We start from the raw sequence: 16,301 nt of genomic DNA, 5'->3' as shown, positions 1-16,301 counted from the left end.
TAATTATTCACGAGAGAAATTGAAGGAATGTTAACTCTCTTGCTCAATGTCACACAACTAATAAGTGGCAAGGTGATTTGTGAGGTTAACTCAGACGTAGAGACAATATAACACAATGGCTAAGAGCACAGCTTTGTCTTTGAATATAGCCTCTTTCACATCTTATGTGACAGTGTACAAGTTACTTAACCTCTCTTTTATTTTCCTCATTTATAATCTGGACAAGCCTGTTTCATATGTTTGTTAGGCTTAACAACCTCAGAAGTTCCTCATGTGAATGGCTATCACATAGTAATCACTAAACAAATGGTAACTGCTGCTGTTGTGTGTTGTTGCCTTTATTATCTCAGAACTCTGCTGAATTTCTGCAGATACCCCATGTACTAGCAAAACCTTAGTGCCCACCTGCAAGGAATATCTAACTTCTCTGAAGCACTTGACCATGATGGGCTCTACATGGAAAATATGACAAGATTAGACCCTAGGAGGGAGCCTTTGAGTGTGTCTTTATTTAGCTGGATATGTGGGAGGACTTGCATGGAGCTGCCTATTGATGTGTTGTTATGTATATAAAGAATTTCTGCCTGCAGAGTTTCCACTATGGCGCCTTTCACAAACCTACAAATCCATGCACGTTTTCTTGAAGTGTAGAATAAAAGTCATTTTTTTGATGGTGGGATGCTGGCGAACCATTATATGTGGCTAGGCTTCAGATGATTTCACCACTTATGTTTTCTGCCAAAGTAACTGAGCAGTGCCTTGTGAAAGAGCTGAAAAATGACATCCATATCAGTGACAGATAAATGAGAAAGAGCAAAACAAAAGAAAGGACTGTATCATTATTGACAAGTTCATGGGGTATGACTTATGAAATTGTCTCAATAATCATTAACTGTGTTTTTTGCCTTATATGAACACTGACATCTAGGCTGGGGTAGCAAGTCTTTTTAAATGTCTTAAATAAAAATACTCATTCTCTTTTGGGTTGGTTTTTTCATCAACTAGAATAAAGGTATAACCTTTTTCCTATTTAAAATTTATCATGACTTCTTTTCAGTAACATGTATCAGTTTTGTGGTTGGAAAGTTTATGGTTCCAGGTATTTTTTTTTTTTTTTGAGAGAGAGAGAGAGGGAGGGAGGGAGAGAGAGAGAGTGAGCATGTGCAGGTGCCAGCAGGGGAGGGGCAGGGGGAGAGGGAGAGAGAGAATCTTAAGCAGGCTCCACACCCAGTATGGAGTTTAATGGGGGCTCAGTCTCATACCATGAGATCCTGACCTGAGCAGAAACCAGGAGTTGGACACTTAACTAACTTAGCCACCCAGGCGCCCTGATTCTAGGTATTTTGACTTCTAATCATTTTTCATCTAACTTGATCATAATGTGAGTCTCACCGCTATAATGCTTTTAAGAGATTTTAGGTATGCAAGCAAAGTAAAAGTATAGAACAAAGATAAATACTTAAGGTAAATTTTAGGATAAAAAACATAAGATTATGTTTCATAGGACTATCAGTAGGGTGAACAATTGGTCAGCTCAGTCAACCAGCTCAGCTCTTATTTCACTGAATAGCTGATTGACTTTTGAGCAGCTGAACTATTGGTATAGAAGATGGGATTGAGAGACAAAATTTCCTTATTATATGGGACTTTTGGGTGAGGAGAACAGATAAAATGTCTATGTAGTCTCTTTTTGCAATGAAATAATAAGGAATAAGGAATGTGCACTACATAGCAGGAAAAAGCTAGCAAGTAAGACAAAGTTAAGGAATTATTTGCACCCTTCCACGAGCCATATTGTATTAAAACATAAGTTTATAGACGTGCCTGGGTGACTCAGTTGGTTAAGTGTCTGACTTTGGCTCAGGTCATGATCATGTGGTTCCTGAATTTGAGCCCCGCATCAGTCTCTGTGCCAATAGATCAGAGCCTGGAGCCTGCTTTGCATTCTGTGTCTCCCTGTCTCTGCCCCTCCCCTGGTCACACTCTGTCTCTCTCTGTCTCACTCAAAAATAAATACACATTGAAAAAATGTTTTAAAAAGAACATAAGTTTACAAAGAATGTCTAATGACATTGGATAAAAGTTAGCAATGATATTTAATTTAAAAGCAATTATTTTATTGTAGTATGACTTTCAGCAACATAAAAATAATACGTACTCATATATAGAAAGTGAGAGTAGAAGTAAATACACCAAAATTTTAATTACATTGGGACTATGAGATAATTTTCATTTCTTTTTGAGTATATTCTATATATTTTTACAAAATGGCCATATGGTTTAGGAATTACTTTAATAACCAAACATATGATAAACATTTTAAAAATAAAATAAAACCTAGAAACAGGACTATATTTTGCATTTAAAAGAGCAGATAGGATCTTTTGAAGTCACATTGGCTTTGGTTCAAATGTTAACCTGTCACTCAATTAGTAAGTTTAGGCTATGGTGTATCAGGCAGCCCCAATAGTCTCCTTGGCTTAACAAAATAAAGTTCATTTCTTGTTCATTCAAAGGCCACTGTTACTCCAAAGAAGCTGTACTCCATAGGGTGGCTCAGCATTCCAGGCTAATTTGCTCTATGACTCCTATGAATAATACACCCATGCTTTCACAGGCTGTGTGGCATTGGAAAAGAGGCTAGGGAGGTGAGCGTCGGCAATTAAGTGAATCACTTCCAAAGTGGCACCCAGCATGTCAGCTCCCATTTCATTGCCAAGATCAGTAACCATAGTTGAAAGTGTAGGCTTCCTTGTACTGGAAGTACAAGAGAGACAAAGTCCTGATAAACCTTAGTATCACCCACCATAGCCATTAGACTCCTACAAGCCACGGGACTTGGACTCCTCTCAGATTTATGTAATCATGTAAGAGCCTCATATGACTAAAGTATAAAACGTATGTAAAGCCACTCCAAGTCTGGAGTAAGTAGTTCGTAAATTTTGTATCCTCCTTTGGGTTATAGCTGAGTCAAATACATAAAAACTGTAATGCTAGTCATCTGTATTATAGTATTCCTATTCCTCCTGTCTTTAAACTATCTGACATGACATGGGTAACTACACCTTCTTTGGGTTCAACAACAGGATTTTTTATATTGTATTATCCTTCTAATCCAGGGTGCCTAGTGGGTCTATATGAATCAGTGATTTGTTCATAAAGCTCAATATGATTTTCTTTTTTTTAATATGAGATTTATTATCAAATTGGTTTCCATACAACACCCAGTGCTCATCTGAACAGGTGCTCTCCTCAGTGCCCATCACCCACTTTCCCCTCCCTCCCACCCGCCATCAACCCTCAGTTTATTCTCAGTTTTTAAGAGTCTTTTATGGTTTGCCTCCTTCCCTCTCTGTAACTTTTTTCCCCCTTCCCCTCCCCCATGGACTTCTGTTAAGTTTCTCAGGATCCACATAAGAGTAAGAACATATGGTATCTGTCTTTCTCTGTATGACTTATTTCACTTAGCATAACACTCTCCAGTTCCATCTACATTGCAACAAAAGGCCATATTTCATTCTTTCTCATTGCCAAGTAGTATTCCATTGTGTATATAAACCACAATTTCTTTATCCATTCATCAGTTTATGGACATATAGGCTCTTTCCATAATTTGGCTATTGTTGAAAGTGCTCCTATAAACATGGGGGTACAAGTGCCCCTATGCATCAGCACTCCTATATCCCTTGGGTAAATTCCTAGCAGTCCTATTGCTGGGTCATAGGGTAGATCTATTTTTAATTTTTTGAGGAACCTCCACACTGTTTTCCAGAGTGGCTGCACCAGTTTGCATTCCCACCAACAGTGCAAGAGGGTTCCCGTTTCTCCACATCCTCTCCAGCATCTATAGTCTCCTGATTCGTTCATTTTAGCCACTCTGACCAACATGAGGTGATAATCTCAGTGTGGTTTTGATTTGTATTTCCCTGATGAGGAGTGACATTGAGCATCTTTTCATGTGCCTGTTGGCCATCTGGATGTCTTCTTTAGAGAAGTGTCTATTCATGTTTTCTGCCCATTTCTTCACTGGATTATTTGTTTTTTGGGTGTGGAGTTTGGTGAGTTCTTATAGATTTTGGATACTAGCCCTTTGTCTGATATGTCATTTGCAAATATCTTTTCCCATTCTGTTGGTTGCCTTTTAGTTTTGTTGGTTGTTTCCTTTGCAGTGCAGAAGCTTTTTATCTTCATGAGGTCCCAATAGTTCATTTTTGCTTTTAATTCCCTTGCCTTTAGAGATGTGTCAAGTAAGAAATTGCTGTGGCTGAGGTCAGAGAGGCTTTTTTCCTGCTTTCTCCTCTAGGGTTTTGATGGTTTCCTGTCTCACATTCAGGTCCTTCATCCATTTTGAGTTTACTTTTGTGAATGGTCTAAGAAAGTGGTCTAGTTTCATTCTTCTGCATGTTGCTGTCCAGTTCTTCCAGCACCATTTGTTAAAGAGACTGTCTTTTCATTCCTGGGCTGCAGGGCTAGTTCAATATTCGCTAATCAATCAATGTGATACATCTCATTAGTAAAAGAAAAGTTAAGAACCTTATGATCCTGTCAGTCGATGCAGAAAAAGCATTTGACAAAATTCAGCATCCTTTCTTAATAAAAACTCTCAAGAAAGTTGGGATAGGAGGAACATACTTAAACATCATAAAAGCCATTTATGAAAAGCCCACAGCTAATATCATCCTCAATGGAGAAAAACTGAGGTCTTTCCTGCGAAATCAGGAACACGACAGGGATGTCCACTCTCACCACTGTTGTTTAACATAGTGTTACAAGTTCTAGCATCAGCAGTCAGACAACAAAAGGAAATCAAAGGCATCCAAATTGGCAAAGATGAAGTCAAGCTTTCACTTTTTGCAGATGACATACTATTATACATGGAAAACCTGAGAGACTCCACCAAAAGTCTGCTAGAACTGATACATGAATTCAGAAAAGTCTCAGGATACAAAATTAATGTACAGAAATCAGTTGCATTCTTATACACTAATAATGAAGCAACAGAAAGACAAAGAAACTGATCCCATGCATAATTGCACCAAGAATCATAAAATACCTAGGAAAAAACTATAGAAAGCTTATGAAGGAAACTGAAGAAGATACAAAGAAATGGAAAAACATTCCGTAATCATGGATTGGAAGAATAAATATTGTTAAAATGTCGATACTACCCAAAGCAATCTACATATTCAATGCAATCCCAATCAAAATTGCACCAGCATTCTTCTCAAAGCTGGAACAAGCAATCCTAAAATTTGTATGGAACCACAAAAGACTCTGAATAGCCAAAGTAATATTGAAGAAGAAGACAAAAGCAGGAGGTGTCACAATCCTGGACTTCAAGCTGTACTACAAAGCTGTAATCTTCAAGACAGCATGATATTGTCACAAAAACAGACACATAAACAAATGGAATAGAATAGAGACTCCAGAATTGGACCCACAAAAGTATGGCCAACTAATCTTTGACAAAACAGGGAAGAATATCCAATCAATATGCTTTTCTAAGGTAAGAGAGTGCCCACAGCAGGCACTACAAAAAGAATAGCCAGGAACTTTATCATATTAGCTTCCTCTGTTCCCATCTGCTGACAGAAGCCAGCAAAATCATTTTACTGAACCATGCCAAGTTTATATGATTCATTGACTTAGATGTCCTCTCTCCCCAAGGAGACATGCAATATAGATGGAAAATGAGTGATCTTTGGAATTAGACGTATGTATATTGAAATCTTACTTCTATCACCTATGTGCCATGCAATCTCAGGAAACTGATCTAGCCTCATAGAACTTCAATTTCTTCTTAAAAAAAATAGAGATAAAAAATATTTACCTGCGGCAGATGCTTTTGATCCCCCACATCACCTCTCTTAGGCCAACCTCTGATTTCAGTCTCAGTTTTGGTAAGCGACTGGGTACAGCTGCCAGCGTTCACCTCATGGGTTCATCTCTCTGCTTTTCTGCATGAGGGCCTTCCCTTCCAGTGCCTGCTCAACTCACAACAGCAACTCAGATGGAGTAGAGGAGACCTAACACCCCCTGCAGACAGAAATCCTCAGTAAATGCTCCAGCCTCTCATGCTTCTAACAGATGATTCTGAGAGGCATTTCCTACACTTCCCAAAGTCCTAGTGAAATCTTGCCTGCATTCCCCACAGCAGAATCCACAATAACACATTTCAGGTGGTCTTTTCCTTCCTCCTTTCTTCCCCTAATGCCTCATTCTCTGTATGTGGATCACATCCCATGTAAACTGTCCACACTCAAATGCTTACCTTGCATTCTGCTTTGAGATGACCCAAACTTTCACAATAACAAACTTCAGAAAATGCCTACAGTGTTTCTTTTATATTTTATAAATGTCAGGTCATTTTCTTTTGTGTAAATTAATCTTAAATAAATTCACCCAGTTCTTCTGAAACATTCATATTCTATATGGCCATTGGACTTGTAACTTCTTATCATGATGTCAGGTGGGTTGGCACAGTGGAAGGTGGTATTTCTGAATACCATTCCTGTATGAGGACAGCTAGAAATAAGCTAATTATGCTCACAAGTGACTGTGAAAACCCAAACTAAGTGTATTTCCAACTCAAGTACCCTTAAGTAGGTCCCAAAACGCCCTGGCCACTCCAAAATTATGCAACCCAGGGAAAAGTGTGACAGAGAGGATTTCAGAATGGAAAAAGAGAATAGTCTAGCTTACCGTGGTGTTATACTATCTTACTGTAGAAGGTTTAATGAAAACATAAGGCTGTGTGAACACTTGCTATAACTCTTCTCAGGACCTTGGAAGAGATCAGTGCAAGTGAGGGGCCTAAAGCTTAAGCTTCATTAGCTTCGTGATAAATCCACCTCAGGTCATGGCTATTAATAAATTACTGTTGGATGACAGAAGGACTAGGAGAGAAAGAGGAATAAGGAAGAGCATATCTTCTTATGATACCATTTTGTATTCCATGTGGAAAATATAGGGTAGAGTCATATGGTAAGCCTTTTATTTTTTCCCTCAATTATTAAAATCTTTATTTAAAAATGCATGAAGAACTTTCTTTTAAGGGTAACGAAAAAAAGGTAAGGTTTTAAATTTTAAGCATGTACTTATTCTGGGAATGAATTGAAAATGAACAAGAGGAAGAGTAAAACCATGTATTCATCTGTCACTTGGGATTTTTCATATATGGGTGTGAGACTAAAGAAAGAATTTGATAAGTAAAGGATTTCAAAAGAGAAATAAAATAACTTAAAATCCCAAAGTCTCTTCAAACATTTTACATATAATTGGCATGCTAATTACACTTTTATGTTTTATTTGTGTCATGCTAGATCCTTTCTGGCAATGCCGCTGTTGCCCTATTAAAGTATTGCTTGTAGTCAAATAAATAAAATGTTGTTTCCTTTAGTGCATTGTGTGTGTGTGTGTGTGTGTGTGTGTGTGTGTGTGTGTGTGTGTGTGTGAGAGAGAGAGAGAGAGAGAGAGAGAGAGAGAGAGAGAGAGCGTTTCAGATTGGTCTTTCCTCTAATTATCCTGAATTAGTGAGATTTTACTGAATGTTTGTCTGTTTGTGGTTAGATTATGTATATTTGAGACTGATGATTAGACAGCTGCTCAATGTATAATCCTAAACCTAAACCATAAGGAAACAACACAAAAGAAAATTAAAAGGAAAGGAATTATTATATTCCAGTCCAGAAGTAATAAAGAACATTATCTAAAATAATCACATTCTTTATTCAATAGAAGCTGTCAAATTTTCATCCCTCAACTTTATCATTCTTTTGTGGTTACAGAATAATTTTTTCTTAAAAAAAGAAGTTTTTTCCAAATAAAATTATACAAAACTAATATATCCAGTTACTGGAAGAAAAAGTAAAGCAAACTTTATTTTTTAATTTATTTTAAACAGCTTTTTTTAAATTTTATTTATTATAGAGACAGAGAGCATGAGCATGGGAGGGGCAGAGAGAAAGAGGAAAACATAGATTCCGAAGCAAGCTCCAGGCTCTGAGCTGTCAGCACAGAGCCTGATGCAGGGCTCGAACTCACAAACTGTGAGATCATGACCTGAGCCAAAGTTGGACACTGAACCAACTGAGCCACCCAGGCGTCCCATAAAACAAACTTTTTAACACCGAGGTGTTTTTCTAAACTGAAACAGTTAGCTAGCTAGCTAGTAATACACAAACATATCTGTACAAGAGGACCATTGAGAAACTGACTGGGAACTTGTTCCCAATATTGTAGAAAGTTTAGAAGACAGTGGTTTCTCTCCACCCTCCCCAGCAGGTAGCCAGTGCCTGTTGCTCTGGTTGTGGCCTGCTCACATCACAGGACCTTAGGGGCCACTGGTGTTTCACAGCCCCAAAGAGAAATGGATACACAATGGACGGTTATCACTGCCTCTAAGACCCTCTGAACTTTAGTTTGAGAATTCAGAATGTTAAGAAAGTAGAAGTTGGCAATTAGGGAGAAAGAGTGAGAAAGAGAAGGAGAGTGATTTAGTAAGTGGCAGAAACAAGTGTTCATTCCCATGCTTCAGAGGTGACTGGAGCAGCCGTGGGTTAGGAGGACCTGAGAAACGTGCTGTGGCTTGGGGAGGTCCCACGGTCCTATTTTGGCATGGCAGGGATTTGGGCACCTGCATCCACGAACCCTCTCGGCTTCACCTGCTTCCTGGCAAATTGAAGTACAGTGCAGAAAGAATACAAGTGGTTATACGGAAAGATTATTGGTGCTGTTTTTCCTCTCAGAAAAGTTTTCTCTTTATTCTCTAACCTGTTAATACTTGTTAACACATGTTAAATACTTGTTTGTGTTTATGATTTTGTGAAATGAAACTAGTTCTTGATCTCAAAGAGTAATGCAATATAGAACAAAATAATTACAGGAAATACTTTGTATTGGGGCGCCTGGGTGGCTCAGTCAGTTGAGCATCCAACTTCAGCTCAGGTCATGATCTCACGGTCTGTCAGTTCGAGCCCCACCTCGGGCTCTGTGCTGACAGCTCAGAGCCTGGAGCCTGCTTCGGATTCTGTGTCTCCCTCTCTCTCTGCCCTTCCCTGGCTCGTGCTCTATCATTCTCTCTGTCTCTTAAAAATAAATAAACATAAAAAAAAGAAATCATAATATCCAATTTCTGCCTTAATGTGATGTAATTCTGGTCCTGTGACACCTTTCAGTGTCAGGCTGACTGATTCAGTCAAAGCTGAGACCACAGCAAACCCCAATATTAGCAATCCATGTAGGCTAATCAGTTGTCACACATACCTATGTATTTTATTTCCCAAGCTAGAGAGACCCCTGCAATTCTTAACTGAGTCTAACATACTACTGAAAACTTTTTTCTTGCCTTGCATGCCTGATTAGATAAAATGATCTTACACTATCATGAGCAAAACATATTTTAAGTTAATCTGCTTCAAAATTATATACCCAGTGCCTTCTAAAGAAAGAGACCACATAGAAATAACCACTAGTTTGAATTTTCAGGTTTCCTATAGGATAACAGGTAATTAAGAATAATTGACTGATATATGCCAGAATCTCACTTTGGTTTAGCAAATTATTGACAGGGGTCAAAAACAGTTTGTGACATGGAACGACTATGGTTTTTGACTTGTGTTCGTGTGTCTGTGATTGAAAGAGCACTAAAACGTCTCGCTGATGGACTGGGGTGGGATTGGGGAAAGAATTTTGGCAAAGGGAGGCTCGGTTCTTTGTCCTATGGTGTAGACACTAAGTCCCATTCCTTAGTGGATCTCTCCATCTGAATGTCTTAAAGATGTCTCACATTTGAACTTAATGTCTTTCCCAGAATCTGTGCCATCTTTTTTTTATTATTACAGTGAATCCCAATCCTCCTCAGAAGCTGACTACCATTAGTCAGCCTAGATTCCTTCCCTCTCCTCTCCGTGGCCCTGCCTCCATATTCAATTTGACTGTCTCACAAATGTTTCTCAGATTTGCATCATCTGCTCCTCCTGGCCCTGCCACACCAACACTTCACTAATTTAGTCCCTCACCATTTCCTATTTGAAGTAAGGCCAAATAACAGTTGTGCTCACTTCCTATACTCTCTACTTTTCTAACCAGTCACTTGTGTGCCTTACACTGCTGTGGGAATTATTCTAAATGATAAAGCTGATCGTGACTCCTCCTTTCCTTAATCCACACTGGTTTTTCATAAACAGCAGGTTCAAGCTGTGTGCGGACCTGGTCCAACACACTTGGCCAGTGCCATCTGTCAGCAATCTTCCTTTTCCTTGACTGCATTTGCCTATCACACCTTATGCATCAGACATACTATATTGCTATGGTTCACTGAACTGACCATGTTTTTCTGTCATGTGTCTCTGTATGTGATGCTGTCATTTCCTAGACTATTCCTGTCGCACGTTGCTGCCTAAGTCAGACCCTTCCTTCAGAACTCACTCCTGCTGGGAAGGCCTTTCTGACACAACCTGCCCATGTTAAGGACCCCGTCTGTCTGTTTGCATAGCATCCTAGACCACTTATCATAGAGCACTATAATAATCTTTTTATTTGTCTGAATTGGAGCTTTAGGTTTCCAGGACCATACTTTTATAGTCTGTTCACGGGTAACAGTTAGTGCAGGATAGCTCCACTCTATTCAGCCTCCTTCTGGAAGGGGGTTCTTTCTTCTCCTCACTTCGAAGACTCCCAGCCCCTAGCCACTTATGGTCCAATTCACTTTGCTCTCTTTTTCCCTAAAACCAGTCTCAGCTGGCAGAAAACATTATGCTTTCAAGCTCAAACCTGAATATCTCAAACCTAGGTTGGTAGCTTTAATGACATTGGATTTCTGCTTTTGGCAAAGGATCAAAAAGGGAAAAGTTGCTTTGGAGATACCAATAACAGCATGGATGGGAGAGAGCGTGATGAAGCGTGTGTACACAAAAACATGCAAACTAGCTTCCAGACATAAAATACTGTCATATGTTCAGTACTGGTTTTACAGATCCAAATGTTTAACCTTATTCTCACATTGGAGAAAAAAATACCCATTAAAAAAAAATTAGGTTGTAGATCTCTCTAAGTGATTAAAATCAATTAGGAATGAACTAGAAGTACAGTTCTTATATGATTATAGCTTATGAATTTAAGTACAATAGGTTCTAAAGTTAATGGATTTCAGCTTAGAATAGAGATGTTCCGTTAAAAGGTCTTGTTTTCATTGCTTTTTATGATCCTCCAAGCAGTCATTTAGGTGGTTTCCAAAAATAAGAAAAAGAGGTTATTTTAAGTATTAACACTTTTTTTCAGACACATGGTCATTGTTTCCAGTCAATCATCTGCAATATTAAAAGTGATCAGGCTGCTTTACATTTAATGAAGTGTTTCTGAGAAGCTATTTCTTTCCTTTATAATAACAACTATATCCCATATTCAAATATCACTTCATTCTTACCAGGACAAAAGCCTTCTGGCTTTTTTAAGAAAATCAACATAATCATTCAAACCAACACATTGACTGAAATGTTTTTTTTTTTTAATTTTTTTTTTTAACGTTTTTATTTATTTTTGAGACAGAGAGAGACAGAGCATGAACGGGGGAGGGGCAGAGAGAGAGGGAGACACAGAATCTGAAGCAGGCTCCAGGCTCTGAGCCATCAGCCCAGAGCCTGATGCGGGGCTCAAACCCATGGACCGCGAGATCGTGACCTGAGCTGAAGTCGGCCGCTTAACCGACTGAGCCACCCAGGCGCCCCTTGACTGAAATGTTTTTAAAGATGGGCACGTATTTCTATACCTAAAGAATCTCACTAGAGATCTATGTATGTCATAAATCGTAAAGAATATATTGTGCTACCAAAAATCTTACTTAGTATAAACTAATTAAGAAACATAGATACATTTATATTTGGAATTTTGCCTTCTACTGAATGAAATTAAAATGAGAATGGAAATTTTAAGGTAAAAATTGATAACATGCATCTTTAAAAATATAACAACACACTATAAAAGTAAAATATGAGAAAAGACTGGAGGTCATAAAGGTACATTTTTAAACATGTTATTAGCAGTGTTGTTAACAATAGTATTATTTTTTATTCTATCTCAGTCAGGATCCCAGTAGGAAACAGCACATTCAAATTGGGGCAGTTTGAGGATAGTTTCATAAGGAATATTTAGGATTGTATGGTCAGGGTATAGAGAAGTCATATAGGACAGTGTGGTATTCTGACCTAGTACTAGAAGAGCTTTTAGAGTCCTTAGGGGAGGAGAGAGTTACTAGTTACCAGTTACCAAAATGTGGAAGGAGAGAGCTATGTAGAGAGGGCTTCTTTAGAAAACCTGTGACCTTCAGCATAGGACTCCATCCTGAGTAGAGGAACATACTATGTGGAATGAAGCTGGTGAAATACACAACCCACATTCATTCTGCTCCTTTCTACTCATCTTTTACTAGGGTTCCCATTGGCTGAACCCAGCAAGGCACCACAAGCCATAGTAGTCCGTCAGTGAAGTCCATACAGGTCAGCCTTTCTGGGCCGAGAGCACAGTGAAAATGGGTGGAGAGTACATCTGGAGAGATGAATAGGAAATATCCAGCAGAGTTGCTAATATTAAACATTATATTCTCTGTAAATAAACCATACATAGAGAATTTGTAACTTAATCTGTGAAGCAGGAAATTAAGTCAATATCATCTAAAGCCTCAAATTTAAAAAAAAAAATCATACAAAATGCCTTCTTATTTGACATTTGCAGATATTAGCAAAATAGAATTTGTGATTCAAGTTGATTAGCCAGTATAAACATCCAGACCAAATAGACTGGGGCTCTGACAAAATAGGCTGAGGGTCACCCTAGGAATGGACTATACATTGGTTCAGATATTCTATTCATATAAACTACATCTACTTTGATTTATCCATTCATCTGTTTATCCGTATGTCCATTTACTTGTTTATTCATTTATCAAATACTTAATGAGTCTGATTTTGTGCCATCTCTGCCTAAACTCTTCAGTGCCCATATTGATGGCCCTTCTAACATATTAGATTTTAATAACCAAATATTAGCACTTTTTAAACGTTTGAAACCTTTCAAAATCAAATCTCAAAATCTGAAATTATTCTTTGTGACCACAACTTATTACTGATTAGTCCTTTGTATTTTCCTCTTTAAAAAATTATTTTTTAAAGTTTATTTAGTTTTTTGAGAGACAGAGAGACAGAGAATCCCACTACTACTACTCTGGTAGTGCAGAGCCCAAAGTGGGGCTCAGACCCAAGAACTGTGAGATCATGACCTGAGCTGAAATCAAGAGTCAGACGCTTAACCGACTGAGCCACCCAGGTGCCCCTTAAAAACTTATTTTTAATTCTCATTGTGATTGTTTAGGCACCTACCTCCACCTACTGAACATGGGGTCTGCCATCTCAAGAAAGCCCTTCCTGCCATTAGAATATATTTTCGCTTGCCTACCTTAAACCTCCCTTTAAAGTTCTCAACTCAGGGTCTACTCTCTGTGACCACTTTCCAGTTGCAAATTTTCATTGGAAAAGTCACATGAAAATGCACATATTGGGTGAACATGAATTCAGGATTTCAATTAGATTTTTATGTTCTGATGTCTTTATTCATCTCTTCTTGATTTTCCATAAACTTGCCTATTATATTATGCCCAAATTATCAGTCTTCTCAAGTCTAGTCTTATCTACAATTCTTTCCCTCTCAGAGTTGGTATTTACAACTTACCTATGCTGCAACTGTCTTATTTTCTGGAACTCCCATTCTCTGGCCCAACCTTTCTGTCTGTCAACTCTGTCTGTCAGCTCTCCTCTGATTCCAATTCCTCACCTGCCAACTTAAACTACATAATATATAACCAAAATAGTTTCTTTATATTTTAGTCAAATCCCTCACTTGATGCCATTCATGTGCTTATTTGATTTCTGCACTTGTACAAGCAGGCTGCTGAGTGCTGCCGCTGGGGAAAGGTGAACATGATGAGGACGTCACTTATTTTCTCTAGTCCACTGTTGTTGTTGTTGCTGTTGCTGTTGTTGTTTTTCCTTTTTCTCAGAACAGCTGCTTTAAGTCAGCAGCACTCTCTTAAAGTGCTATGTTTCACGTCCATCTCCTCACTCCCAGAAGATCACCTTGCCTCTAAATTCATGATTAAAATAGAAACCGTAAGGAGTAAACTCTCTTGACACCACACCCCACCTACATCTTTATTTATATCTATTCTCTTACTCATCCACTTCTCTTATGCCTTGAAAAGGAAATGTTCTGACTCACTCAAATGGATCTCTACCTTCTGCCTGGGTTCTATATCTGATCCCTTTCTTCTCTGTTCCTACAAAACTTTGCTATATCTTCTCTGTTCCTACAAAACTTTGCTACCGCCTGTCTCCCATATCTTCCTTCTTTCTCACTCATAAATTCCCATGATTTTTCCAACTTTATCAAATAGCTACCCCAGAGACAACTTCTTTAGGTCTGTATCATCTTCTAGCCATTTCTCTCTTTCTTTATAACCACCTTTCTTTAAAGAGTTGCCCAAACTAAATAAATGTCTGTTCTTGCTCCCCCAGTTATAGTTCATCTACTATTTATATCTAGAGTTCTGACCCAACAGCACATAAATTCTGCTTGAGTTTAGGAATTTTCAAGCCCAACGAGCGGTCTTCAACCTTTTCTTGCTTCCTTCCTCTGTGCCATTTCATACTAATTATATTCCCTCTTCTGAATGTTCTTTCAAGGCTTCTTTGACACCGCTACAGTTTCTTTATTTCTTCTCACCCTCTGACCATTTCCTCAGTCTTTTCCATTGCTCCTCAATGCTGCTCTCCCTAGGTCTTTTTTCTTCCTTCTATATACTTTCCCCTGACTCCACATGGCCTCCTACATTCCCATGCCATCAAATAATGACTGTAGATCACTTCTTGGCCTCTTGGCTAAGATCAAGTGCAAATAATGACTGTATACCAGCATTCCCCTAAATTTTGTACAACAAAATGGGAGCATGATACTAATGAATTACACATGTAATTGAATGCTGGTTCTGGTACTTAATAGCCAGGGTTAAGTTTGGCAAAACTTCTCTGAGCTTTGGACTCCACAAGTGTAGAAGTGAGAAGTAATGCCAGCCACAGAGGTCATGTGTGATGAACAAGGGCATCCAAAAGTACTAGGGCAGCTCCTAGTATATAGTAGGTATTTAAGAAAGGTACCTCATTTTCTCTCATTTCTTCTAATTATCCCTCCCCTTTCCCTTAAGCAAATACTTCTCCTAAATCCCAGTTCCATCATTTGTCTAGACAGGCACACTTGTTTTTTTTTCTTTTATATCCCCAGTCTAGCTTAATGGAGCTACTATTCTCTCAATTACTTATACAAGAAATCTTGGAGTTTTCATCCTGTACACCCTCTTTAGGTCAGCTCCAACCATACTCAGTATCCCAAATCCTATTAACATTTGCGTAAATATTACAGAAATGCTTTCTTTCCCTTCCCACTGCTCTTGCTTAATTATTCTATTTTGAAATGTCCCTGTAATGTTATAGTGTTTCTTTGCCTCCAAACTCAGTCCCTTCCCACTCAGCCCTGGAAATTACCATTCTACTTTAATCACAGGAATATTTCTAAATCAAAAAGTTTATCATGTTATTCAAGATTGTCTATGCTAACACCCACATACCATAACATACTAATGATGGTAGTTCAGGATCTAGTCTTCACTTTCTTACCCTCACCGTCCAAAGGCCCTTTGAGGGACTTCCATACTAAGCAATTTGCACTTTCTAAAGTCTAGTGTCGTTTTATTTCTGTCAGAAAGTGTTACTTCTGTCAAGAGTTCCCTCCTCTGCCCCTCTCTGTGTCTGCTGTCGAGTACATACTCATTCTATGGGAAATCAACAAATCACCACAGTCTATGAAACTCTCCCTTAGCTTTCCACCTTAATCTGAAAAGTTACTATACCCTTAGGTACCCGTGTTGTCTTGTAGATGCTTCCATGACAATGAACATTTATTTAACTTTCCGTCTTTTTTGGTAATTGTGAATGTTCTGACAACAGAGAATGTGTCTTATCATTACATCCATAGCATAGCACCTAGCTTATGTCTAGAAAATAGATGCTCAATGTATGTGTATTTGTTAAATGAATAGAAGACATAAGTTTACTTCACTCTTACCTGACGGACATCTGTTTTCTCCTCTGCCTTCTCTTTCTCATAATCTATCTAGATCAGTTCATGAGGCTCCTCATTCTCAGGTAGGCTGAATCTTCAGACTTTATTTGGCATCTTGTCCAGATACCTACCTCAGT

The 16,301-nt window shown here is 38.5% G+C and overlaps 1 protein-coding gene across 2 annotated transcripts in view; it reads left to right on the top strand.

The window, feature by feature from the left end:
• LOC132667946 (protein eyes shut homolog) overlaps window positions 1–16,301 on the top strand; it is a 577,410-nt gene that overhangs the window by 209,277 nt on the left and 351,832 nt on the right. Inside the window, exon 1 of one of the 2 annotated variants that reach the window (XM_078447046.2) lies at window positions 6,756–6,984. The exons of the other annotated variant lie outside the window; for it this stretch is intronic. Coding sequence (XP_078303172.2) covers window positions 6,936–6,984 — 49 coding nt within the window. The 5' untranslated portion in view covers window positions 6,756–6,935. Of the gene's footprint in view, window positions 1–6,755; window positions 6,985–16,301 lie in introns of those variants that run through there. 2 annotated transcript variants of the gene reach the window in all.

The sequence above is a fragment of the Panthera onca genome, chromosome B2 (genome assembly GCF_046562875.1).
Source record: "Panthera onca isolate mPanOnc1 chromosome B2, mPanOnc1 haplotype 2, whole genome shotgun sequence".
NCBI classification, from domain to species: Eukaryota; Metazoa; Chordata; class Mammalia; order Carnivora; family Felidae; genus Panthera; species Panthera onca.
Note: the sequence above shows the minus strand (reverse complement) of the source record. Positions and strands in the feature narration are given on the sequence as shown.